Source organism: Triturus cristatus, chromosome 8 (assembly GCF_964204655.1).
Source record: "Triturus cristatus chromosome 8, aTriCri1.1, whole genome shotgun sequence".
NCBI lineage: Eukaryota > Metazoa > Chordata > Amphibia > Caudata > Salamandridae > Triturus > Triturus cristatus.
In genome coordinates, this window is record NC_140591.1 from 189,183,380 (window position 1) to 189,211,164 (window position 27,785).

The window sequence follows — 27,785 nt, forward strand, 5'->3', positions numbered from 1 at the left end:
GATCAGGTTTTTAGGTTAATGCTTATATATTGGAAAGTCGTTTTAATTGGGAAAGCTAGCCTCTATATTGCATTTATTGATCTAAAAAATAGCGTTTGATCTGGTACCTAAGGCCAAGCTGTGGCAGATCTTAAACGACATGGGCATTCCACCGTTAATTCTTAACCTACTAATCGGTCTTCATGAGGGTAATTCTGGTCAGGTAAGATGGGGTGCCCAAGGTCAGTTGACGGAGCATATTCCTGTTGGCAAGGGAGAGCGCCAGGATTGGGTGATGGCCCCCCACCTGTTCTCCTTGTATGTGAACGGGGTGGTGAGGTTTCTGCAGGAAGACCCAGCTGACGCCCCTATTTTAGTGGGCGACAAAGTGCCAACGCATCTGTTCGCTGATGACACCTTGTTGGTGTCAAAAACTCCAGTTGGGCTTCAAAAATTGTTGCACAGTTACCAATTTTTCTGTGATGCACGGGGCTTAGTTATTAATACCACGAAGACAAAGCTTATGGCTTTTAACCCCCCCCCAAAATCTTTTAGGAACAACTTTACACTAAATGGCACCCCCCTGGAGAGAGTCGGGAACTTCGAATACCTTGCATTACGACTCTCGGATAAAATGTTCTGGAGGCCCCATATATCTAAAATGCTTTTGAACCATAAACAAGTGACCGGGGCATTAAGCAAAGAACATCGCTCCTCGTATAGTAGGCCAGTTGCCCCAGCGCTCGTAGTTTATGAAGCAAAGGCAGTTAGCTCGGCTCTGTACGGAGCCGAGCTATGGGGGTTTGAAAACGTGGATGAAAAGTAGGTCTGAGCACAAATTTCTGAGGGATCTGGTGATGCTTCCCGGCAATACCCCACTAACACCCTTAATGTATGACATGGGTAGGCGACCATTTAGAGCCATTGCTAGGCTACGACCACTGCTTTTTTGGGCTCGCCTCCGGCGCATTGAAGAGCTTACCAACTATGCCTCAGCTCTAACGCAGGTAATGACTCTGGATGTGAACCATAGGGTCAAGTGGCTATCATCTGTGAAGAAAACTATGATGCAACTTGGCCTTAAAGATTCATGGGATACCCGGACTCCCCCTAGTAAAGTGGAACTCAAGCGATATTATTGGGACTGGATTGATAGGCAAGAACTCTCTAAGCCAATGTTGGGTAGATTGACAGAGGAGTTCTTCAAACTAGAAGCTTGCAGCCCTACCTAGATGTGATTCAGGTCCCACGAGATAGGACTCTGTACATTCAATTTAGGTTTGGCAAGCTCCCTGTTAATAACCGAATAGCGAAGTGACATACAGCCGAGAACCTGACAGAGAGCTGCCCGTGCTGTGAAGCTCTGGTGGAGTGTGTTGCTCATGTCCTGTTTGCTTGCCCCGCTTATAATAAAGCTAGGAGCAAATGGCTAAAACCAATATGCAGGGATATGGGCACCAGCGATCACCGGTTTGCTCTGCGAATTTTAAAATCTGATTCCAGTGTTCTGTTTTCATGTGGAGTGGCCAAGTTTTTAGGCCAAGCTTGGTTAATTAGAATCAGAGCCATACGAGGTGCGACTCCAATGTAGATATTTACGTCTCATTATGTGTGATTAGACCATATATTATATCGGCCTGTTCTATAACTTCTGAACACTGCTTATGATAGAGATAGCACTAGCACTTTATACATTGATAACCATGATGGATTATGCCCCTTTATGTATATAGTGTCCTAGACTTAAGTCTTTTATGAAACTTGTTTTATGCTTTTTATTCAAACATGCTGCTACCAATTTTATGTCAAGATACTTTTAAACGACTTTCTGTATTGTAAAATCTTTTCATCACTGAACAGATACGGTTATTGTATAGATGTCAAATTATGCTTTTAAGATACATGTTGTCGAATAAAGCTATTTGAACTAATATATTCTTACAGAAAAGAGGTGTGGCGATGGGTGCTTGCTTCTCCCCCAGCTACGCATGTTTACATGTGGGCTGGTGGGAGGAGCAGGTCCTCAAGAAGATACACTATTGGTGTCTTATCACATGGATTGTGCATTTATAAAGAAGGCGTTCTTTCCTCAAGATTATGTGATCAATGGCAAGTGGTGCCCAAAACGCATAGTTCGAGAGAAACAAGAATAAATAATGTAATTGCATTAATTTCCGGTGGTTCCTGGTTCCTTTCTTCGGCAGACGCGGGGGCAGTCAGTTCCGTGAGTCGACCTTTGTGAATTTTGTCTGTCCAGCTAAAAGATTCCCATACTCCTTAGAAGCATTTGAACTTAAGTTTGTTGATCCATTGAACTAACAAACATTTATGTTTAAGACTCATATGCAGTCTTTTCAGCATGGTTTCAGGTCAAGAAAGGAGACAAAGACCCCATTTTCCCATGATCTCTTATCTAGCTCTGCCCAACTCTGGAGGATGTAACGAGTGACCAACTCTATGGGCCACTAAAGGAGGAAGAATTCACCTGGGCCAACAAGATGTCGAAGAGCTGTCACATGAAACCATTTGACAAACTGTCTTCTTTGCCCTGGTGTAAATTATACCCTCTAAAGCATCTGTAGTTAAAGGACCAGTTGAATAAAATGAAGTGGTAAGGGCTTTCAGAGTAGCAGTGGCGGGTGGTACAAATCGGGCGTGGGAGGGCGGATGGAATAGGAGTAAAACATTTTTTTTTTAAAGTACCTCCTCGCCATCTCTCTTCACCGCCATCTCTCCGCATCTCTCCCAGCACAGAAACAGCAACAGAGCCTCCAGGAAGCACACAGGCTCCCCTAAAACAATCACAACGCTGCAATGCAGCATTGTGATTGGTCTGAGCAATTTGGTTCAGCGCTCAGGCAGGGAATGGGTTCCTGGGCATGTTCTCCACCCAGGCAGTAATGCAGCCTGGGTGGAGAACAAGCAAAGTGCGCATGACTGTTTGGTCGGCCCAAGACAGCCAGCCAAACATTCATGCATAATAACAGAGTGCCTACCACTCCTCTCCCTGCTCTGAGAGCAGAGCAGCCCTACCCTGCAAAGCTGCAGCAGCAGGAAAAAATAAAATGACAATACAAGGTGTTATTATAATTTTATTTTTCCTTTATTACCACTGCTAAAAAGCAGTGGGGAGACGCTTCTCCGCCTTAGCGGAGTAGCCGCCACTGACAAGTAGCAACATGAACTAGTGTGTTCTTTTGAAGCAGAAGACAAGCTGCATGATGAGTTTACTTTTGGCATATGATCTGGTCACAGGTGGATCAAATTTCAAACTCTGCCTTACTGACAAGATGGTGCACTGATCTTAGTGAATTAATGAGCAATGAAATTCTAAGATCCAAGTCATAACATTGTACATACAGCAAATTTGATCAAGAAACAGTTCTACACTCTCAATCAACTTAACTGGAAGTCAGATACAATTCTAAAGCTGCTAGGATTGAGGAGAGCAGCTATATTCGGTCTACTGGGATGCTGTAGGATGTTTTGATTTTGTCCTCCTTTTTGTAGAGCTGGTACACTTTTGGCATCTAACATCAGAAGATATCAATAGCTGCCTCCAAGCCCCTGTTGGGGTAAGCACACAGCTGGACATCTTGACCTGGCTGAGCAGGAGGCAGCAGGTACTATGCTAGATGTAGGCAAGTTAATCTTTTATGTTTTACTTGCTGCCAAGCAAGTGATTGCCAAATATTGGTTGAGAAAATAACCTCACCCGTTTCACAAATGTTTGGCATTTAAAAGTACTGTTATGGAGAAAAAAAACAGAGGGTTCCACAAAGTCTTACTTTGGGGTTTGCTTTAAGAACTGGAGAAACTGTCTGATAAGCTAGAGATTAATGCACCTCTTATTTGTTCAATGTAGGGGTTGGGCAACGGACTAAGTAGTACAGTTGTTTTAGCAAGTGTTTGCAGTTTTCCTGGGTGACCATGTTGATGGCACTAGTGCCTATGAGGAATTAAAACACAAAGAAAAAGAAATGCCCTTACTGTCCTATTTGCCTATACATACACAAGTCATAATGTGTATCCCGCATGTCCGTATGACGTGTGTACAGTACATTATAGGGACTAAAAACAGATCAAGGGAAGTGCCCTTTCCAATATTTGTACAAGCTCAGCATAAACACTAGCGAAAATTACGGCAAACACATGCAAGCAATCAAGGGTTTAAGGGACATTTTGGTTAGAACAAAAAACTTTACAACTCTGAAACTAGTACCTTGCAGTCACCACCTAAATCAAAGCACCCAAGAGCAAATTATCCCAGAAAGAAGCACAGCTTTGATGTCAACACCATCCAATTTCAGACATATTAATACCCAATCATAATGTTGCTTAACATTGCTGCCAGCTTACTTTGGAGGAAGATGAGAATCTCATTCCAAAACTTCACATTTGATCATGCATAGAAAAAGCATGTAACAATCTGAGGCAAATCTAACTGAAATAAAAAAATTAAAAAAAACAGTTGTGTGTTATCTTGATAGTGGGTTAGTTAATATGCAGAATGCATGACTTTATGTGTTCGAAGTATGAAGGATGTGTTGGAATGGTAAAGTGCTTTGCAATGTGTTTATGGGTCCATTGGTGGATGGCTTTTCAAAGAGGATGGGTTTCCTATGTACGGCAGTACCACATTAAAACGCCCTCTTCCTAAGCTACATGTGTGCCGTCCCACTTCTTCACAAGTTGGCAATGTTATAGTCACAATCTACTAACTAAAACCCTCTGATACGAGTGGTTATGGTGAGCTAGGCAACCAATAGCCCACTTGGCCCCAGCCACTGTCATAATTGACAAACTAGTTTTATACATGTTCAATCTCACTCGTAATATTTACAAAAACCAAGGGAAAGCAGGGACATTTACAAAATAGTGTTCTATACACATTTTCCTACTAAGTAGCTCAGAAAGTCTCCAACACTCTAGGTGTTGGACTTCAGACATACACGCTCATTATTGCAAGACTTTGCAATGACCTTATGAGAATTTGAATCCACATGCTTGTCACAAGGTTTTTCAAAGTCACTTCCATTTAGAGGCATTAGCAGCTCTAATCCCTCAAACCAAGCTGGGTCCATCGGTAATAGAGAAGGGACAGTGACTTACATTTCTGCTCTAAACACTTTTAAATTATTGACCCCTAGTACCTAGAACAGTGTGGATTTCCTCAGATATTCTCTTAGGTCCTCTTATGCTGTACACTAATAGAATGTGCTCTTCTTATCCTTCACTGTCTGCTACTCACATAGAGAAAGTCGGTCAGCTTTTGACAACATTACTAAAAAACGTTATGTTACATCCAGCTTTCTCTTTGGTCTTCTGTTTCTAGTCACAAGAATACACTGTGGTCACATTAAGGTTGTGTTCTTCATCTAAAGACCCTACTTCGTAACTGCTGGTACATTATCCTATATGGGAGAGGATGTGGCCTAACGGCTAGAGCGGGCAACCTCGGAGCCAGGGAACCGGGTTAGAGTCTCGTCAGGGACGCTCAACATCTTGAGATTCTGGGCAAATTACTTCATATCCCCATGCTTAACAAAATTAATGTGACCATCTGTAAGGCAACTGGTGCTCATGTAAAGTGCTCCGATACCTTCGGGTCACTATATAAAAATCCAAAATACAAATAAATAAATGAAATCTCTCACATTCTCGTATAAAGGAGATAAAATCAGAAGGGTTCTCTCCCTGCCCTTCCACAAGCAATCAAATAATACCAATGCATCCCAGTGCTCTGCAACCTCTTGGCTCACTGTGCCACAGATTTGCCAGATAAACCTTTCACATCATGCTTTGTCTCTCTTAATATTACAGATTAATTATACTTCTCCATGCCTGCATATCTAAACAGAGGTGCAAATTGTGTTGGTTCTATGTTGAATTTGTTTGGTCCAGCATACTATCTAGAAGGAAGATTAATCTTTCCCAATTTCTTGAGATGGTCAAGAATAACTTGGTTTGCCCGGACACTCTGGTATGGAGGAGTGTGTCTGCAAGATGACGTTTCCCAATTCGAAGGACATAAGCTTCTCTGAAACTCTGTGGCCTCCAACTGTTGTTGTAAAAATCTTTGAAGTGACTAGCGTCTGGCACTCTGCTCTGTTCTTTGTCCGGCTCTATTTAAAATGTAGTTGATGATTGCCAATGATGCAGATACCGCTGGGCATTCAGTTATCTGAAATGAAACCAGCAGCTCAGTATACCTAAGCACTGGATAGAAGGCAACCCTCCCTTTTTGGATACAGTTTATTGTACTCATCATACAAATTAAGTTACTTCTCTACTTGTGGTTCTCAAAGCACCTCTCTAAAAACTGAGAAACCTGTGTTGTCAGAGTGCTGCTACGACAGAATATTGTGGATACACATGTTCTTTATTCATGAAGGATTATCTGGACGCTAAAATGAAACCCCATATTGAAAAAACGAGGTGCGGTAGAGGGCTCAATTGCCTTGCTAAATATTTAGGCATTTAGATTTTGGCTTGGATGTATAGGGATTTATGTGATGTGCAGGGCTGCCAGAGCCAAATCGCCATCCTCTGTAGCTTCAGAGAAAGCATTATAATGGAGCCAATGGCTTTGCTCCTTTGTTGCACTACTGAGGTTTTCGGCGTCTACAGATGTTGTTTTCGTTCGTCATGTATAGTTTGCTTCACCAGTGTCTAGCTGGCTCATTCCCTGAAGCAAACTTTGCAATCTGCAAATCGACTGCTTTGCAAGTTTTCTTCAATATTAAGGAATATTTCTGCTCTTCAGTAACTGGGATATTTATCCCAAGGTCCAAGACGGAAGTAGGTGGAAGCCAAATATTTCCATAGACCACCTACATTCTTAATATGTTACACAATGTAGTACTCTGGTGGCCCCTTTTGATTCCATTTCAATTAAGTAGGATGGGGTGCAGGAAAATCTGACTTTGCTCTACTACAATGCTTTAGCATCTGTCGTTCCACGAAAGATCCGATATCGGGGCTGCCTCCAATGGAGCAGGCCATCTCCACAAACAGGAGCATGCCGCCTTACTCTTCCGATTAACTTTCCACCTATTTAGGGGGTACCCTCTAGGTAAAGTTTCATAAATCTTATATTTAGCATCCTACATTGTAATCTAACACCTTAGCCATTACAAGTACCAGACTAAGCATCTTTAAGCAAGTATATGATACTAGGGTACTCTCTTAATTTTCATTTACTTTGCAGACATTGTTGATGTGTGAAAACCTTTTCCTGAAGTAACACTAATCAGTGAAAGATGGGGTTTTCAGGATTTGGCAGACAAGTTTAGCTACATCGTGAACTACTACTCTAATATGAGATTGGAGGGTCGTTATCAGACATGATGAAATTAAACTGTCCGTTCAGAGGAAACCGCTCACTAAAAGCCTGGAAGCATTCATAAAGAAATCGATACGATTCAGTCATGAGTCACATCAAAGGGACATAAAACTGAAAATCAACTCCACCATACCAGGAGCTAAGCTGCCATTTTAAAAGGTTGAGAGGATGGCGGCCAAATAATATTTTCTTATTGGCAGAATTTTACAGTTTGTAAAACTACTCATAAATAGTGTAATCCAAAAGGGAGAAAATAAGAATTTGCACTGTCTGATGCCAGCCAACATTCCCAGCCGGGCAGCACCGATACATGGAAGTAACTTAAAACACTTCGTAAATCCTGAAAGAAGAAAGAAACAGATGAAACCGGCAGGGGCTTTCAGACTGCTCACCATAGAGGCGGGTAGAAATGCAGCTAAAAACGAGTAATAGTGAGAATAGAAGCTAGAGAAAACATGCTGAATAGAGCAGCACCGAAGATCATCGTTTGCACTAGAAACAGCGTTGTTTCCTTAGCAGACCTAAGCCTTGGAAGACAAGTAAGGAAAGAACTCCATGCTATCAAAGAGCGGAGCATTGGTCTCAACAAGCAGGGAACAGTTCTTGCATCCACACAGAATCAGAGCGCTATTTATACTGAGTGAAATGGAGCTGACCCAGTGCTTACTGGATGATATTTGAGACCAAACCTGCTTGAAGTTAATAACACCGGTAGCAACGCACTAGCGTTGGTAGATCCGTAGTGATACTACTACCAATAACGATAAAAAGAACTTGTCTTCTTTAGCACTTGTTACCGATTTTTCAGTTTCATAGCAATGCAAATAATTTAATGGTAATGTAATGCTGCCATAAGGATCATGGTAAATTCGGACTGTGCACTGCTAGACACACACAGACGTCAGCAGCAAGCACTTAATTGACAGAGCACCAGAAGAAGAAAGACTGTCAAAAAGAGTTGTCAATACATCAGATCGATTAAGGAAGCTGCTGTTTCACCAACAACTTATAATTGGACTGAAGGCCGTTCAAAAAGTCTCTTGGCCAGATACGTAGGTGGTCTACTCCAGTAAGGTACAAAGGCGTGCATGGGTCACCACGCCCATGTTAACTTCTGTCATGACCCTGTGGCTATAGCTTTTTTTTAAATTACTGTTTCAATACGGCAGACGCCCATCTTCGAGCTGTAAATTAAAAACCATAAAAAGGTGCAATTTATCAAAAAGGAGCAGCCTGGTAGGAAACTCTGCAAACAAGCCAGCCAAACAAACAAAGGGTAAAAAACTAATTAAAATAGTGACCGGGAGAGGGTGGGGGCAACTAAGGAGGAGTAGGAGGGTGGGTGGTGTGCAACTGAATGCTGCCATTTGGAGAAATCAATAGGAAACAGAGGAGATCGGGTGAGAGGAGACGGGGAAGCAACAGAAGAATAGTGGGCATGGGAAAGCAATATAAAAAACAGGGGGCGGTGCTCTGATGGGAGAAGCAAGGGAGACAGCAAGAAAACAGATGCATTCCTATGGAAGGTCAAAAGAAAAAAAGTAGTTCCCTGAATGTAAGCCGTAGAAAGATACAAGTCATCTCGTCACAAAGATGAAGAAGAAGATATGCTTCAAAGGAGGGACAAACACAGTAGGAAGGAAGGACGGTATTGAATAAGAAGAAAGCAAATGAGATAGATAAGAAAGCCAATCGATGATAATCAATGTGCTCACCTAAAGCTTACTCTATGCATTGGTACTGTCCACAATAAGTCTTCAACAACAGACATCTACAAGATATATGCAGAAGAGACCTATAAAACTGACAGTTTCACCTTTAACTTCCGGCCTTGTGAACTTAAACTGTTACACACAGCAACACACATTTAAAAAGCAAGGTACGAAAAATTAGAAACTAGCATCAACATAATTTCACAATCCACACAATGACATTACATCATAGCACCAGAGTTAAACTTGAATATGGAGAAAATTATGCTTTTTTACCTATTAGTTCTGCCACTGCACTAAAAGGCCAGGTATGACTTGTAGAATTTGTGTGCAAAAACTTGGGGCACAGCTGAAAATAAAGAAAAAATGATTTTACAATGCAGAAACAACACAATAAGCAAATACAGTCAAAGTACACAAACCAAATGTTCTGTAAGCTGCTTATAGTTTCTTTTGAAGATCAAGAAAAAAAAGATACTTACCTGTAATGGTAGTTCTCCAATATTCATGTCTTTCATAGATTCACATGCTTGAATAATCCCAGAAGTCTAGCTGGGAGTCCCACTGTAAAATTACAATAGTAGTCCCAGGTTAGACACAGCCTAGAGGCTGTTAGCATGGCTGCTAAGTAGCCTAGTCATGTTATTTTAAAACGACCAAATGTGAGCTTATCGGAGATAATTAGAATGAAAGGCACACCCTTCGAGGCCACCATCCTTCAGATTTCAAAGCACTTGTGAAGGACCAATAATTTTAGGTGAGCCTTTCGCAAGCAAGAGAGTGGGTTATATATGAATTTATGAAATATATCAATAATGCAGAACTACCATTACAAATAGGCAACTTTTTTCTTCTCCAGTATTGATCTTTCATAGATTCCCCTGCTTGAATCAGAGTAAGAAGCAGTAGATAGCATTCAGAATACATCAATTCAATGAATGGAGGGAAATTAAAGTATGGTTCATCTCAATTAAAAAGACCATTTAACACTGCTTGGCATACTGCTGCATGCTTCTGTATTACCTCTTCCAGATAGTAATGCTGCGTAAAGATTTTATTTTTGGATTAATTTCTTACTGTTAAATCTTGTAATCTGTGCAATCTCTCTTGGGAAGGAAAAGGTTTTCCTTTTCTTGTACCAAATTATTTCCCCCAAAATTGGCAATTGCTGTGTGAACAGGTTTACTATTTTAGGTATTTACTGTGAGGCCTAAGTTCAGACATGCCTGTGACGAATTCCTGTCTGAATTTTAGGTTATGAAAAATTCCCCGTGGCCCATTGTAGCTGTTGTATTATTATAAAATAAGTGTATCTAACCACCCTAGGAAAGATTATCATGACATAATACATCAAAAATATAAATAGATATGTATAGGTACCCACGAACAAAGGTTTTCGAAAAATGCTTTTTGTCATTAAAATAACTTGCTTGTAAAGCATAAAGTGTAAAGTGTATCAAAGAAATAATACAAACAGATGATGAATGATGCTCATACAGTTACACATAGACCTACAATTTACAGTGTAAACTAGGGAACAAACACAACGGCAGAGGAATAATATACAAAATGAAAGAATGACAGAAATCCAAATAATTTAGAAACTCAACTTAGTCGTAGAACTCCAAAGATCAAAGACTCAATGATTGAAGCATGTGATTCAACGCAACAATAGTCAATGGACTGTATCGAAACAAACAGCAGTGATTCAAGCTGGGAAGTCCCCGATTCAGATTAAAGCTTCTATATCACTTCATAGTGCTCTCGGTCCACGATATGGGAGCTTTAACCCAAACTTCTGGAACTTCTGATGTGACCAATTACTTTATCACAAATTGTTTTCTGATGGTTGCTTTGAAAATCTTTACTGTGTGTCCTGATGATGACCTTTTCAAGTTGATAAGATCGAAATGCAGTCGATGCTCACTTTGGCAATTAGGAGGACACATTCATTGCATTATCAATCTTGTGATACATCGGACATTTTGTACACTGTAAATTGTGTAATTGTATGTCTTATGTGTAACTATATTAACAACATTCGCCATATGTCTGTATTATTTCTTTTACCTCCGGCGAGATCCTGACCGAACAATACAGGTTTGAAAAGAGGAAACTATACTTGACGAATGTGTGACTAAAGGAAGCTTCCCACTCGGCAGGATCAGTATGTCCGCATAACTTTAAGTTAAAATATTCACCTTGACGGGTCCGTAAGTAAAACGAGCCCACCACACTCACAGCACACTTTAAAATGTGTGCTGGAAACTTACACCTTAGTGGCTGCTCAACTTTTTAGCCACTTCACTTTGGTCCTGACGAAAGCCTCACGAACATCGTAGAAGGCTGAAACTAGTCGACCCACAATTCAAGGGATATTGAGGCACAATTTTTCAACCTCTACCATATCCCGCTCATGTTTTTAACTATGTCCTAAGACCCTTCCATTAAACTTTTTACAAGGGCTTTTATTAGAGATATTTTTAACGTTTAATCACATTTCAAATAGCACTTCACCGCATCTCACAAATACCCGCTCCGCTGTAATCAGGCGTTGAAGCACAGCTGGGTTGCATTCGGCAACCCAGCTGGGACCCCAATGATGAAGCATGCCACCAACTAGGTTGGTGGGTGCGGGGTCTTCTTAAACATCCACTGGATGTCTGTGCTCCTGTTCAATTTATATGTGTCACTGGAAGTGACCATATCCCTTTGTGGGTATGTCCATGTTGTTTATTGCTTAACTAGGGGAAGAGGACATGTCCCCATTTAATCTTTTCCTCACTCTCCTGTTGTTTACCATTATTTATTTTATTCACTTCATGCTTTCTAAACAAGCTACTTTAATAACAAAAAGCCTTTTTCATAACGTTTTTGTTTGCGAGTACCTCTACATATCTATTTATATTTTTGATGTATTAGGTCATGATAAACTTTCCTAGGGTGGTCAGACACACTTCTCATATGAAAAATTCCCCCTGACCCATTGCAGCTGTTGTATTGTTTAATTGCCCTGGGTATTTTGGGGACTAGGGCTGCCCCTCTTGCGGGTCATTGAACTTTATGTTAGACCTTTTATCAGCCAGTCATCCAAAAAGGTAAACACTTGATGGCCCCATGTCCTTGAATATGGTGCTACTACGTGACATGCATTTTGTAAATATCCTTGGAGCCGACTTCTGTCCAAAGGGCAGCACTTTGAACTGATGGCGGCAACCGGTCACCTGGGAACCTAAATATTTTCAATGGTTAAGGTGAATATTTAAATGTATGCATCGTGTAGGTCATAAGTTCTAATTTCCCTAGCAGATGGTGAATATTCTGCAAGGACACCTTCTGGCCCTTTTGTGTTTTGAGCAAAAGATTGAGCAGGAGCAGATCTAAAATGAGTCTATATTCTCCTGACTAAAAAGAAATGTTTAGAGAATCCTAATTTTTTTTGCTGGGATCTTGGGACCTTCTTTATTGCTCCTTTCTTTATCATAGGGAGAATGTTCTTTTGCAATATTTGCAGATGTTGCGTTCTGGTTGGTAGTCTCTTTGGTGGTTAGTCAACCCAGCTAAATAGAGAACCCAACTGCCCATTGTGATACTTCTCCATCATTCTTTGCAAGAGGTAATTTTCCCACCTACTTGGCGAAGGGGTGGTAATTTGTGTAATGGGGTGACCAGTGCCTGTAGTTCACCAACGCCTCCTCTCGGTGTCTTGTGATCTGGACTGTGTGGTGCAGCTTCTTTTCAGTATGGTTCAGAAGTATGCCATTGACGATGGTCTGAATGTAGCTTGATACTGCAGCAGATAAGACCGGTGTTGTACCTAATATGGTTCATACCTGTATTGTTGGTATCCACTTCTACAGACTGGTTGCCCTCTCCCCATATAAGGCAAAAAGGCTGATACCTGTGCTGTTGAAGGACTACCAGCGATCTTGCAGTTTCAGTGTTAGTCATTATGCTTGTAGCTCCTCATCTACATTTTCCTACATGATATTCACCATCAAATGGCATATCTAGTACTTTACTCTGCACCTCTGGTTTAAAGGATGTAGTGGAACCACCCTTGCCTCCTTAAGACCGCAGCTCCAGTAAGTTGTCCGACAACTGTAATTGCTAAATCCATCAGGGATTCTGCACATATATAGAACTACGCGCAAGAAAACAGGACCTCGTTGTACAGTGGTGTACCAACCACCCACCTTAGTGCCCGGAACCCCTATCCGACTAGCTATAGTGTCTCATTCTCCGTACTACAGCGAAGCTACCAATGATTAGACATCCTAGAACATGTAACTCAGACTCTCTCAGTAATCGCGGGAGCAAGAACACTCTTTCTTCAACTCACACATACTCTTCCACAACGTGAGTAATCAGAGGCACAGTATAATTTAAAATGTTTATTTGAACTAATGTGCTCTATAATGCAGTACACAAGCCAATACTAGCAGCAAAATAGATAAACTTAATATAGTGAGCATTGTTACAATTCCATACAATATGAACGGGGATATCATTTTATAAAGCTAGTGGGAAAAAAGGCCTAAAGTGCCTTGCCACCCTCCCCGTGCTAGGAACGAGTTTATTATAACTATAGAAGACCTCTGGGCTTTGTCAGGGGGACCCCATACCTCCAGGTTAAGATGCAAGGGTTTACCTCTCCGGACAAACGCAGTTCTTCTCTTCTGACAGATTTTCCTTCATGTGTCTTAACCTGCTTACACACAATATTAAAAGCACCCGATATTCAGTAGTGCACATGTGGCAGTATTAGGTCTATAACATGCATGGGACTGACCAACTCAGATTAACGGAGCACATTGTTTTTCGACCTTTAACACGCTGTGCAGACAGAGCCTTAGAGTACAGCAAGAAAAGTGAAAGAAGACGGTTCTCATGTGAACGAGTGCAAACACAGGATTCGTGAAACGTGTGCAAAAAGCGGCAACATGGCAGCCAAGCTTATACTAACTTATGCTAACTTAGCCATGTACACAGTGAATACCTCACTACACCCTCCCCTTGGTAAGTCCATTGCATGTAGTCATAGGACAAACACAGAGTTCAAGAAGTATGAGCAGAGTTCAATAGCGTCTATAGTCCAGCAAATTTAGAGCAATGGGAGAAAATGGAGAGAGAATTTTGTTTTTTTATTCTATATAGGTGCCCGAAAAAACATATATGTTATATAAAAAAAAGTCTTCACAGTGTACGAGCAGTAAACTTCAATGGCTTCCAATAGGAAATCATTGTCATTGGTAGAAAAAAACGAGATGGCATCCAATTCAGCAAGCAGAACGAGCATTCATGCTCTTCAGAGGTGGGTGCTTCTAGCACCATCGTAGTGTGGTAAATAATTTAATTACCGGGACTTAATTTGATACAGAAAAATAATAAAAATAGCTCAGTAAAATAAGAGGCAAAATCCGTGATACTAGAGGTTAAGAATGGGCTTTATTCCAATGGACGATTTCGAAATCGTGGACTCCAGGTTCCATCACCACGGAAGCTCAGGAAGTGAAGTACATACTTTATTGATAAGGAATCACTTTTATACAATAGGCATTACAGTGAAGCAAATGCAGGAGGCGTAACAATTGATAGTAGAGATAGAACATACATGCGTAGCAAAAGTGGGCGTAACTGGGTGTAATTAAAGAACGTCATCAGGTATGATGTCATAATAGGGTGGTTCCATGAAAGAATTTTGCAATGTCAGCAGAAATACTTGGCAGAAATGCGCGCGCAGCAGCATGACGTATGATTGACGTGCGACTAGGGGGTGAAGGGGATTTGACATTTAACTCTACATGTGGCGACAGATGTCTGGAGGGTCAAGTCAACCTAATCCCAAATCATATCTAACATCCTATGTTTAAAGAACTATGTTATCCAAAAGAGAGGTCTCTTAGAGTAGAATCTTATTCTATACTGACTATACTGACTGTTAGTGCGTGTACAAGCGTCTAAGTGTCTACACTAGATGCGAGGGCAGAAGTCTTCCATGATAATAGGGCTATGAATTACTTGCATAAAGACAGAGAAGCCGGGCCTTTGCTCGGTAGCTGGAAGAATGTTTACTTAAACTACTAGACAGGAATGCATTGGGCAGGGAGCGGAGCAGATAATTTTGAAGGTGAAATACAGTTTTTTTGGCAGGCAGCAAGCTGATGTCAGGCACCGTGAGCCGCGCAGGGAATGAGACAAAGTTCATGGTCACAGATGCAGGCTCAGACTGGAGCTTTCAGAGGCAGAAGGCAGAAAAAGGCTTGATGGCAGAATCAGGGCCTACTCGCCTGAACTGTAAAATGGGATAAGTGAACCATATAAAGGCGGTGGCCTTTCATACTTAGGAATGGAATATCCGGCCCATTCATGGCGGATCTGAAAGAGGACATGTTGGCGGTGGACGCACATGTGTTTGCGTCTTCATAACTGGAACTGGAGGAAACATACATGTACTTGTGATTTATACATGAAACCGTTGGGGTCCAAGATAGGGGACATAACTGACCAGAAAAATCCATATTTCCACATTCCCTCCTTGTCCCCTACTTGCCCGTCAAGAGATATCAATCTTCATCAATCCATTGATCTGTTCATATAGCATCATTTGTTCTTCTTTTTTCTTCTGGGATGAATGAAATCTTGGTGGTGGAATACACGATGTGGCACACAGACCACAGATCGCTGGTCCACATTGTAGACATAGACAGCAACTGAATAGTATGAGAAAGCCAATACCTAGGAAGGATAGGGCCCTCCATCCAAAGGTAGATAATACACTCCAAAACCAACCGGACCAAGTCCAGGTGCCTGGATTCTGGTGTATCTGGCTTACAATCTTATGAAGGCGAGTTATGGCTTTATATACAGATGGCGCATTTTCTGGTATGAAAATGCAACAACTTGATCCGATGACCCTACAAGCTCCGCCCCTATCGGCCAGGATGACGTCAAGGACAAGACGATTTTGAAGCACAACAATCCGCATAGCAGACTGCTCTTCTGTTAAATTGCCTAAGGCGGAAATAGTTTCGTTCACTACTGCTTCAAGGGTTCTAGTTAATCTACGTATCAGCTTACTATTAGTAACGGTACCTATATAGGGAAAGAGACCTTTATTGAAATCTGTGTATTTTTCCCATGCTGTTTCAGTGTAATCGACTATTGGGAGATCTCTCCTTTCTCTATTGTGTACTAAATGAGTATTTCTGTGATAATCAGGAGGAGCTAGAAAAACAGGTGGCAAAAGGAATCCGATGTAGCAGGTACCATCCCAATCTAGAGGCAGACGTATATATGCCGTCTGACCACATATAAAATAGGAATGGCGGGAAGCTCTAGATGTCGACTTGCCTTGATCACTAAATTCTATTACAGTGGTGCATCTACTATGGCCCATATGTATGGAACCATTCTTTCTTACACATAATTCACCTTTTACTGGAAATACTGACATGGCGGGCAAAATTGGAGTAGCTTCGGATTCGACATTCAAGATCAAGAGATTAAGCGTAAAATTACCTAATCCATATACTTCATTTTCTAGATCAGTTCCTGTTCTTTTGGGAAGTCCCTCCTTGTTGGGGTGGCAGACTAAGTAAAACTAAGTTCAGATTTCCCCATACCCCGTTGCCTTGATAAACTGCGGAGTTCGAATCTAGGGAATTAATCAAACTAAACCATGCTCCACAGGAGCCATTGTGTGTGAACGGGTATGGAAAGAGAGGTAGAATTCCTTTATAATTCTGATAGGGAGGGAGTCGGCCACATATCCAACAATTTGTAGCATTGCTAACCTGATGGGAATGATGTAACATACTAATAAAAGTGTTATTGCGCAGCGCAAATCTATATGACAATTCATGCGGAGGTAATTCACTAAAAGAATGTTCAGCAGTAACATTATAAACATGTCTAAAAATAGGATAACATATGTGCAACAATATACTTGCAGTAATTATTAAAAGACTTAGGAAAAACAGAATTAATAACGTCACTGTGCAATGACTACGCAGTGATTTACAGTACGCATGTCGTTTCAGCTTTATCCTTTTGTTTCTTTCTCTGTACAGGTCTAAGGGATACATGTCAGAGACAAATTCGACCGCTTCACCTTGGAGAGGACTTAAACAATCAAATTGCCTGACTGGTTAGACCTGAGTTTTAGTTTATATAGTTCACGACTATTTAATTCAACCAAAGGAAGTTTAGAGTCACTCGGGGAAGACACGCAAGGTGTGTCGTTTACATCTGATGGTAGTCCATGAAATTTCTTGATATGACTTGAATGTATCCAGCCTTTTCGACCTTCGATCTTTACGGCTGTCCTCGTCGTTAGTAATACCAGCTGAGGCGACCTCCACCTAGGATCCAGCTGAGACTTCCGATCAAAGTTCTTCACTAAGACCAAATCTCCTGGAATTACGTCATGGGGTTTCACCTCAGTGTTGTCGGGAAAGGCTGCAGCTACCTGTGAACGACAAGATTGTAGTGCAGACATCAAGGAAGCCAAGTAATCTGTCAGCATATTACAGTCAATATCAGTTATTTTGCGTGGTATAGGCGTCCCCCACATATTTGGTGGTCTACCAAAGACCACTTCATAAGGAGATAGCCCTGTTCGAGAGTGCGCTACCATTCTCATGTAAAAGAGTGCAACGGGTAAGGCTACTACCCAGTCGACACCTTTCTCTCTACATATTTTAGACAATCTAATTTTCAGAGTTTGATTATGTCGTTCCACGAGACCTGCTGCCTCGGGGTGTCGGACACAGTGGAATCTCCACTGATAGCCTAACAAGAGTGAAACGTGTTTCATTAGTTCGGAGGAAAACGGCTGGCCGTTATCTGAGTAGACAACACGTGGTAAACCGTACCGTGGGAAGAATTCTCGAACTAACTGTTTGGCAGTAGTCGGGGCAGTGTAATCTGAAACCGGGTATGCCTCTGTCCAACGGGAAAGAGCACAGACAACTACGAGAACATATTTGAATCCTCGACATCGTTCCATCTGGATATAATCCATCTGGAGGACTTCAAAAGGGTGATCAGGAGGCTGAAATCCACCCTGTTCTACGGGAATGCTTTTTCCTGGGTTAAACTGACAACAGATCATACAGGTACGGACTTTTTGTTTAGCTGCTGCTCGTAAATGTTTGTTGAACCAAATGTGTTGGATGCTGTCTAGCATAGCTTTTTCTCCTAGATGTGCTGGACTATGTACAGTGTTAATAACGACTTGGACCATTGAATCAGGAAGGAACCACACAGATTTTTCCTTCGTCATCCATCCTTGATCCGTTTGGATCCCTCCTAACTCAGTCCATTTCTTTATTTCATCTGGAGTAGCATGTGTCTGTATGTCAATTACGTCAAGAGTGGGATCCTTAACCATCATGCAATGTGTTGGTGTCGGGACTATTGTCTTTGTCATGTCGGATGTTCGAGTTTGAGCAGTCTGTTTAGCTGTTCTGTCAGCTAGATCATTGCCTTGAGAAATGATATCAGTAACTTTCGTATGAGCTTTACATTTCATAATTGATATTGCAGTGGGTAGATGTATTGCATCTAATAAGGCATGAATGAGGGGTCCGTGCTGAATGTGGGCACCGTGAGAAGTTAAATAACCTCTCTCTCGCCACAGCACGCCGAAGTCATGTACAACTCCGAATGCATAACGTGAATCAGTGTATATGTTGACTTTTTTATTTGTGGCTTGAATACAGGCTTGTGTCAGAGCGATGAGCTCTGCTGCTCGAGCGGACAAGGTATTTATACAATTTGTTTCAATGATTTCAGCGTCTGTTGTGACTGCATAAGCGGCCACTAACTCTCCTGTACCTGTTCTCATACATGAACCATCTACATACAACGTCAGGTCTGGGTCTGACAATGGAACGTCTGTCAAATCTTGCCTGGGTTTCGTCGTGATAGTGATAACTTCAATACAATCATGTGCAAGTGGGTCTGTTCCATTTACAGGTAACAGTGTGGCAGGATTCAATGTACTACAACGTCTGATTTCTATATGTGGCTGAAACAATGTTAATTCGTAACCAGTGAGTCGTGCTATAGTCAAGTGTTGTGTTTGTGTGCGGTTCAAGAGAACCTCTACTGCATGTGGTACTTGTACTGTCAATGGATGTCCTAACACTATGGCATCGCTTTGTCTAATTGCTAAAGCTGTTGCTGCCACTGATTTCTGGCACGCAGGCAGAGCCTGAGCTACGGGATCTAATGTACTAGAAAAATAAGCACACGGTTTGTGTGATCCTGCTTGTTCCTGTGTGAGTACTGACAAAGCAGTACCTTCGCGTTCTGTAACAAAGAGCGTAAATTGTTTGCTGTAACATGGTGTTGCTAGGACAGGTGCTTGACATAAAGCTTTCTTTAAACTTTCAAAAGCGTGTGTATGTTCCTGAGTCCAAGGGAGAACAGTCGATGTGGCTACCTCCTGTGTTGTCAATTGAATGAGTGGTTTTGCTAGAAATGCATACTGAGGGATCCACTGCCTACAATATGAAGTGAGGCCTATGAAAGCCCGCACCTCCTTTTGTGTCTTGGGTATTGGCATATTTGCAATTAGCTGGATGCGATCTGGTGTAAGCTGCCTTCCCTCCTTGGACAGCGAGTGACCAAGGTAAACAACTCGCTGGACACAAAATTGCAGCTTAGAAGGGGACACCTTGTGCCCCTTTTCGGCCAAAAATTGTAATACCGTCAGTGATGCTTTCTCACATTCAGGTTCGTTTCTAGCGGTGATCAGCAGATCATCGACATATTGAAGCAGGGCAGTGTTGACTGGCATGTGTATACTGTCAAGTTCTCGTTTCAGTGCTTGGCTATAGATGCTGGGGCTTTCTGTAAATCCTTGAGGTGCGCGTGTGAATTTAAAGCTTCGTCCATTTAAACTAAATCCGAACAAGTATTGGCTTTCCGGATCTATTGGGACGCTGAAAAAGGCATTCTTGAGATCAATTACAGTAAAGAATGTTGCTTCGGAATCAATAGCTGTCAGTAATGAAGAGATGTCTGGAACTACGGGGTATTGTGGTACAATACATTTATTTAATTCGCGCAGATCAATAACCAATCGATATACTGGTGGAGCCTTTGGATCAGTTCGTTTAAGAATCGGAATTATCAGTGAATTACATACATTGGAGTCGGTCTCCACAACCACTCCTTGGCCAATAAGCTCGTCAATGATTTGCAGTAAAGCCACTACAGCATCTGGGGGTAACTTGTATTGTCGCATTCGTGGTAGTACCACTCCTGCCTTTAGTGTGACTCGATATGGTGTAATGTTCATGCAACCAACATCTGTAGGGCCTTGTGCCCATAAATGTGTGGGTAAAGTCTGCAGTCGGGAATCCATGTCTCGGGACACATAGTGCCCTTTGAAATCTCGTAAAAACAATCTTACTCCTTCCGGAGAACAACATATTATAGCTCCTAGAGCTTTCAAAGTTTTTATACCTAACAAGTTTTCTGGGCATGATTTAGTAAGCAATAAATCTGTAGTTCGGGTCAAAGGTCCTATCGTAAGTGGAAGAGGCTGTGATACTTCATTAACAATAGGTTTTCCTGAAAAACCAAGGGAAATATTCTGTGAGCCTGAGAGGGGTGCCCCTGGAACTTCACTACGTTTTATAGTTGTTCGACTTGCCCCTGTATCAAGTAAAAATTTTCTATCTTGGCCTAATAGTTCACTATGTACATAAGGTCCTTCTTGGTCTACAGGGACCTCGATAAGGGGTAAGTCAACTTCCCTCTCTAGGCTGGTTCATGCGTATCGTTGATAATCAGGATAGTCATACTGTGCGGTCTGGTACAGCTGTCGTGTCGTTGTTTGTGTGGCAGCAACAGGCAGCGCTGGTGCAGCTGGCACAAACTGTATAGACTGTTGTGGAGCTGGCATGGACTGGGCATGCTGCGGTGCTCCTTGTTCATTCTGATCCTGTCTAGGTGGCCGTGGTCTTTCTTGTGTTTTACCTGTGGCGATATTACGCTTCAAGACTGGGCAATCGTGTATGTAATGACCTGGTTGTTTACAATAGTTGCATGTCCCTTTTACAGGTCCTGCTGAATCACCGGACTGTGTCGTACCCTTTTTATGACCTTCAGCTGGAACTGTCTGGGAGACTAGCATTTTCATTTTTGTGTCTTTCATGCGTCTCTGCTCATGTTCTTGTTCCTCTCTAATTCTATTGTAATGGTACTGTAACATTTGTAACATTTGTGATGGGGTATTACCTTGCCAGGTATTCTCGAATTTTAATACTCTATTCTTCACCTGGGGCAAGGAATTTTCAACTAATTTTGTCACAAACAGATGTGGGTATGACTCGCTACTTGCTTTTATACCACTATTTATACCAAAACATTTTTCGAATCGGGCATAGAAATCACTAGTGTCTTCATCTTGCTTTTGTTTACAGGCTGAGATTGCACCCCAGTCTTCCTTTTTCGTGGTTAATAAACGTGGCAGTACCTGTACTAGTAAACCTGGTAGTGCTTTAGTTTTATCCCCAAGCCCTGCTCCTGCAGTTCGGGCCTTTTCTTCTGCTTCTAAGGCTGTCCATTCTATCTTTTGGTCTCCCACCTCCCACTCTTTTTCCTTGAGTTTTTCATAAATGCCAGCAGGCATTAATACCTTTAATATTGTCATAATGTCGGGATAGGTATACTCTCCCATGAGTAACATGTCTTTAATTTCTCGGTGGAAACCCGCTGGGTCTTTGTCATGACTGGGTACCACTTTCTTCATTTCTAACAATTCTATTTTCGATATGGGCGTATATACATATACACGTTTAAACTCATTGTCCTCGCCCTTTATTGGGTGTACTTCTCGTAAGGGATTCTGTCTGTCCATGTAATACGTCGTTCTTTCCTTGATGGGCAGTGAGACATGTTCTGGGCATACAAAAAGAATGTACTGCTTTCTTGATTCTAGTATTTCTCTAATTAACTTAGTACCTGAACCTCTCCATCTATTCGTGAGTAATTCAGTCAATATATCAGGTAAAGGACCAGGATCGGAATGTTGGCTTTTATAAAGTATAAGAAGTTGTTGAATCATATAAATCCCAGCTAAACGCTGTTCATCTGGGGTGAGGTTCAAAAATGTGTGTGCTACTGTATCATCGCCATATTTTCCGGGACTGTCAACCCAATGAACGGCTGACCTGGCTAATTCTTGTTCATCCATAGAATCGAGTAAATGATAACCCCTTCGTTCTCGGAGTAATTTGTCAGCGGCTTGGAACGAATGCTCGGGGGACCTTATATTTATTATAGGTGTTTGGAAATTCCTGTTATTATCTGGACATACCGGACGTATCGGGTCAGTGAAACATCTAGTACCATTACAAGATCTTCCTCTACCTACATAGGCTATGGTTTCTGACTGTCCTGTGGGCAGTCCTGATCCTTCCTCCTCCTCATTTTGTTCAAACTCGTCTACCGCTAATCTCTCTTCGTGTAGGCGTTCTATTTCTTTACGGATCTTTCGGCACATGGCTATTATACATTTTTGCCTATCATGTCTCCCTTCTGATATATTCTGGCTCCATCTGGTAAGGGTTTGCATTATTTCCGGATCTACCCCCGGTCGGTCTTGATTTCTGATTACACAATTTATGAGGAAACGTAACAGTTCCCCCTGTATCTCCACTTTCTGGTATTCCATAGCTCTGTTAATACATTCAGAATCTCGCCCTGTTTGGACATAATGATATATATTGTCTAAATGCATAGTCATTCCTGGTAGCTTTCCTAAATACACCGTAGCTCGTCTGATACGTAATGATGCCAGGATCATTTCGTCCTCTTTTCCGGGCACAGGGTCATATCTACAATCTACAAGAAGTTCCTTAAGCGTGCGGGAATTTATGAGTTTGGGGGTACGTGGATGTGCTGATTCTTGAAAAGTAAGTTTATTTATTCTGGGTGGCGTAGAAAAAATGTTGGTAGCACCTCCGGTAGCCCCGTCTGGGGTATCGGACGTGAAAGGATTCGTTGAACGTGATACAGCAACTATAGGTGTGGACATAGCTGTAGAAGCAGCTGTAGGAACAGATGTGGAAACAGATGTGCTTGCCGGAACTTGTGTCAGGATTTGATGCTGTAAGGATACAGATACAGGATCTTGGCGTTGAACCTCCCCGGCAGACGGTCTATGTGGGGCGGGGTTAGCATACTCGGGAGCTGCGTCATCTAAATATGAGGAAAGAAAAACATCTTCTGCTGTTCTAGGATGCCCCTTAGGATGCATTTTTATTGGGAACAATGGGGGTGGCAAGTCTTTTGGTATCTCCGGAGTAGCCTTAGGTAATCCCTCGGCCAGAAGGGGATACATACCATTCATAAGGGCATTTCTTTGTCTGTCTACTTGTTCTGATTTCACTCGTGTACCTTCTTTAATTAATAGATTTTCTCGGACTTTATTTGAATTTTCCTTACTCCTCTCTTCCTGTCTACGTGCTTTTTCTGTACGTCTATACGATACTTTACGCCATAATTCAATGGCGTCTTTCTGTGACTGTCTGGCTTTCCTTTTCCACAATTCTTCCTCTACTTTCACGATGCAATCTGCATCCCAGGTCCCAGCTGCGGGCCACCTCTGACTTTCTGGTAATTCCTTAGTGTAGTCTACCCATAGATCAAGAAATAATATGGCGTCTAGGCCATGTTTATGATACATGAAGTACCCTGGAGTGTCCCTAGGAGGAATGGGAACAGCTTCTTCGAGTACCCCTTTTCTAGTTGTGATCTGTCTTAGTTTCGAAAAGAGCGGCATATTGAGAACTGATCTGATACTTGGTCTTGAACAAACTTAATACTATAAACACAATAATGAACAGTCATTCATACCACAATATGCAGGACGTATTAACACATTTAACATTTAACGTTTTAAATGAGCAACAATGATGATGACGATCTAAGAAAACGTAATCACAAAACATAATCCTCGGCATTAACTGAATTATTCTGAATTTATATACTTGATATACTAGATATACTGCTAAACAGTACAGATACACTGCTAAAACAGTGCAGACCGGATTTGTGTACCCAAACCCGTCTGGACCGGCACAACTTATGTGCACGCCAGAACGCCTCCCCAGTAATGGTACTCACCGGGTAGCTCGGAACGGAACTGAACTGAACTGGACTGGACTCGACTCGAAAACTTCGGAAACTTCGGAACATCGGAAACCTCGGAACTTGGTGGGCCTCTGTATACCTCGGATCTTGCTCTCTCAGCTAGGCTCTGGTCGGGATACTTCGCACTTCTCACCGCCTCGTCTGGGTGTTGATCGCAGCCTCAGTCGCCCCCGCTTGACCGGAGGGAGATACAGGAAATCCTGCTGGTACGCGTTGTTGTCCGTCCAGCTGTGGCAGGAGACCGGGCCTGCAACGCACCGCCGGCGCGTGAGATGAGAAAGTGTCCCTGTTCGGGCGCCATTCATGTGGTAAATAATTTAATTACCGGGACTTAATTTGATACAGAAAAATAATAAAAATAGCTCAGTAAAATAAGAGGCAAAATCCGTGATACTAGAGGTTAAGAATGGGCTTTATTCCAATGGACGATTTCGAAATCGTGGACTCCAGGTTCCATCACCACGGAAGCTCAGGAAGTGAAGTACATACTTTATTGATAAGGAATCACTTTTATACAATAGGCATTACAGTGAAGCAAATGCAGGAGGCGTAACAATTGATAGTAGAGATAGAACATACATGCGTAGCAAAAGTGGGCGTAACTGGGTGTAATTAAAGAACGTCATCAGGTATGATGTCATAATAGGGTGGTTCCATGAAAGAATTTTGCAATGTCAGCAGAAATACTTGGCAGAAATGCGCGCGCAGCAGCATGACGTATGATTGACGTGCGACTAGGGGGTGAAGGGGATTTGACATTTAACTCTACATGTGGCGACAGATGTCTGGAGGGTCAAGTCAACCTAATCCCAAATCATATCTAACATCCTATGTTTAAAGAACTATGTTATCCAAAAGAGAGGTCTCTTAGAGTAGAATCTTATTCTATACTGACTATACTGACTGTTAGTGCGTGTACAAGCGTCTAAGTGTCTACACTAGATGCGAGGGCAGAAGTCTTCCATGATAATAGGGCTATGAATTACTTGCATAAAGACAGAGAAGCCGGGCCTTTGCTCGGTAGCTGGAAGAATGTTTACTTAAACTACTAGACAGGAATGCATTGGGCAGGGAGCGGAGCAGATAATTTTGAAGGTGAAATACAGTTTTTTTGGCAGGCAGCAAGCTGATGTCAGGCACCGTGAGCCGCGCAGGGAATGAGACAAAGTTCATGGTCACAGATGCAGGCTCAGACTGGAGCTTTCAGAGGCAGAAGGCAGAAAAAGGCTTGATGGCAGAATCAGGGCCTACTCGCCTGAACTGTAAAATGGGATAAGTGAACCATATAAAGGCGGTGGCCTTTCATACTTAGGAATGGAATATCCGGCCCATTCATGGCGGATCTGAAAGAGGACATGTTGGCGGTGGACGCACATGTGTTTGCGTCTTCATAACTGGAACTGGAGGAAACATACATGTACTTGTGATTTATACATGAAACCGTTGGGGTCCAAGATAGGGGACATAACTGACCAGAAAAATCCATATTTCCACAGTAGGACAACTTGCCTGATATTCAATGTAGCTACGTTGCACAGATATCCCATTGTGCCAATACTCCAAGAGCAGCCGCGCATGCCATAAATCCAACCCCGGAGCATTCTTGCTCATGGGCCACTATGGGACTCATCACCAGGTCGTAATCTGGGTCGGGTGTTGACGTATTGGAGAGGCAAAGATCCAACGCCCATTCAAAGGAGCATTCCATGCATGAAAGGACGGGTTGCACGCAAGTGTAGTATGCAAAGCAGAAAGACAGTCTATAAGTCACGGAGCATTTGTAACCGTTCTTGGTAATGTAGGACCACAAGCGGTGCATCCATGCGCATCAGGGAGATCAACAGAAGGACACCAGCGGGTATGGTAAGAAACAGAGGTAATCCACCAAAGACGCTGGAGAAAATAGAATGAATAAAGGCCGGTATTACACCAAATATAGTCTGAAAAGAAGTCACAAGGCCAGAGCCCACAACTTTAAAAAAAATGCACCAGGCCATGTGTATCAGACGCATTGAAAATACGATGAATAAGTTCACCGAAATGTTGTGGGAGGTTCGTATTTAAAAGGGCCTGAATCTCAGAATTTGTACTCGCTATCTGCAGGACGAATGTCTCGCGCGCAGAAGTGAGCAGTACCTCCTGTTGGAACAATAGCGCTTTTATTCTGCTCAACTTACTGAAGTCGGCTTTTAAGGATGGGAATCAAGGCCAAATTGAGGTATTGAGGTTCCCATGCGTGGGTGGGAAAAGCACATTTATACAGCACACTACGCACTGTGAAACTGTTACAATGTACGGTATGCCAGCAAGCAAACCGCAACATTCTTCATTATTCAAAAGAAGATAGCTACCATTAGAAAGCAGGGTGAAAGTGGGCTTAATAGGAATACCCTTTAAAACACAGGCAGGATTCGGGGCGGTAACACTACAAGCCACGTGTATCTGTATGTTTTTGCAGACAAGGGAACGACCTAATGTACAGTTACAAGATTCCCCTGTAAGGTATACTTTTCTGTCATCTCGCAAACATCTGTATGTAAAAGGCAAGCACCACACTTCATGGAGGAAAGCGCTGCCCAGGGGTTCATAGCGACCTATTGGGTAAAGCTTCATGCATGAGGTAAAAGTAAACAAAGAAACAGTAAAGAGATAACCCCGCGGATGAGCCAGACAGCAGAGTCAGTTTCGGCCACGGAGAATGGTAAAGGGTCAATCTTCTCAATATTTAAAAGTGTGTGTGTAGCATCCTTCATGGACATAAATTGTTGTTTGTCAGTTAAATAAAAAGGTAAAAATAAGGCAGTTGCGTTTAAATAATGCCATGGCATTTTTTCAATTTTCAGTGTTTGCAAAGTCCATGCAAACTGCATCACAGAACGTAATTGATTTTGACCATGATACAATACAGATACATCATCCTGTACAATATCAACAGATGAAACAATATTATCTAACGTGTAAATGCGAGAAAATCGTGTGTTGATACTATTGTCAACAATGGCAAGAACCTTTTCTAGATTAGCTTGATCTATTTCCCTCAAACGTGATGCAGCTTCAATTTGAGAAAGCTTCCAGATTTCATTGTAAGCTGCATAAAGAAACCTCTTAGTTCCTGGACCAGAAGGGCCTTTAATAAAATCGGCTACTGGACAACAGCGATAAATGTTCTTTGACTGACGATAGGGACGAATGTTGTAACCAATTTTGACACAATTTACCTACAGAATACGTAGTAACTGAAAGTGTATCTGAAAAACGTGGATCCGGTCTAACTTGTTTGTAACCAGCGACTGAGTTAAGGAAATGCAATTGGCAGGTATCAGCACTCGTCTGCCAAACCAGCCATCCCAATGGGTCTAAACTTGAGACATTAAATGTTATATTCTGGAATAAAGCCCGCAGTTCCTCAATTGAGTAATCATTATGCATGCTCCAGTTATGATATTGAGCCTGACTAGGTATGGTAGGGGCATTCATCTGTTTTGTAGTCGTGAGGCCAAAACGGGTTGTTTGATATATGGAATCATTCAAAAACAGTATTTGTGTTAGAATGAGGTACGCACGATGCAAAGCTT

At 42.1% G+C, this 27,785-nt stretch overlaps 1 protein-coding gene across 1 annotated transcript in view; it reads right to left on the reverse strand.

The window, feature by feature from the left end:
• The window catches only part of MORC3 (MORC family CW-type zinc finger 3), a 684,179-nt gene that overhangs the window by 568,916 nt on the left and 87,478 nt on the right, over positions 1 to 27,785 (reverse strand). The window contains exon 2 of the mRNA XM_085621291.1: positions 9,313 to 9,385. Coding sequence (XP_085477417.1) covers positions 9,313 to 9,385 — 73 coding nt within the window. The remainder of the gene's footprint in view (positions 1 to 9,312; positions 9,386 to 27,785) is intronic.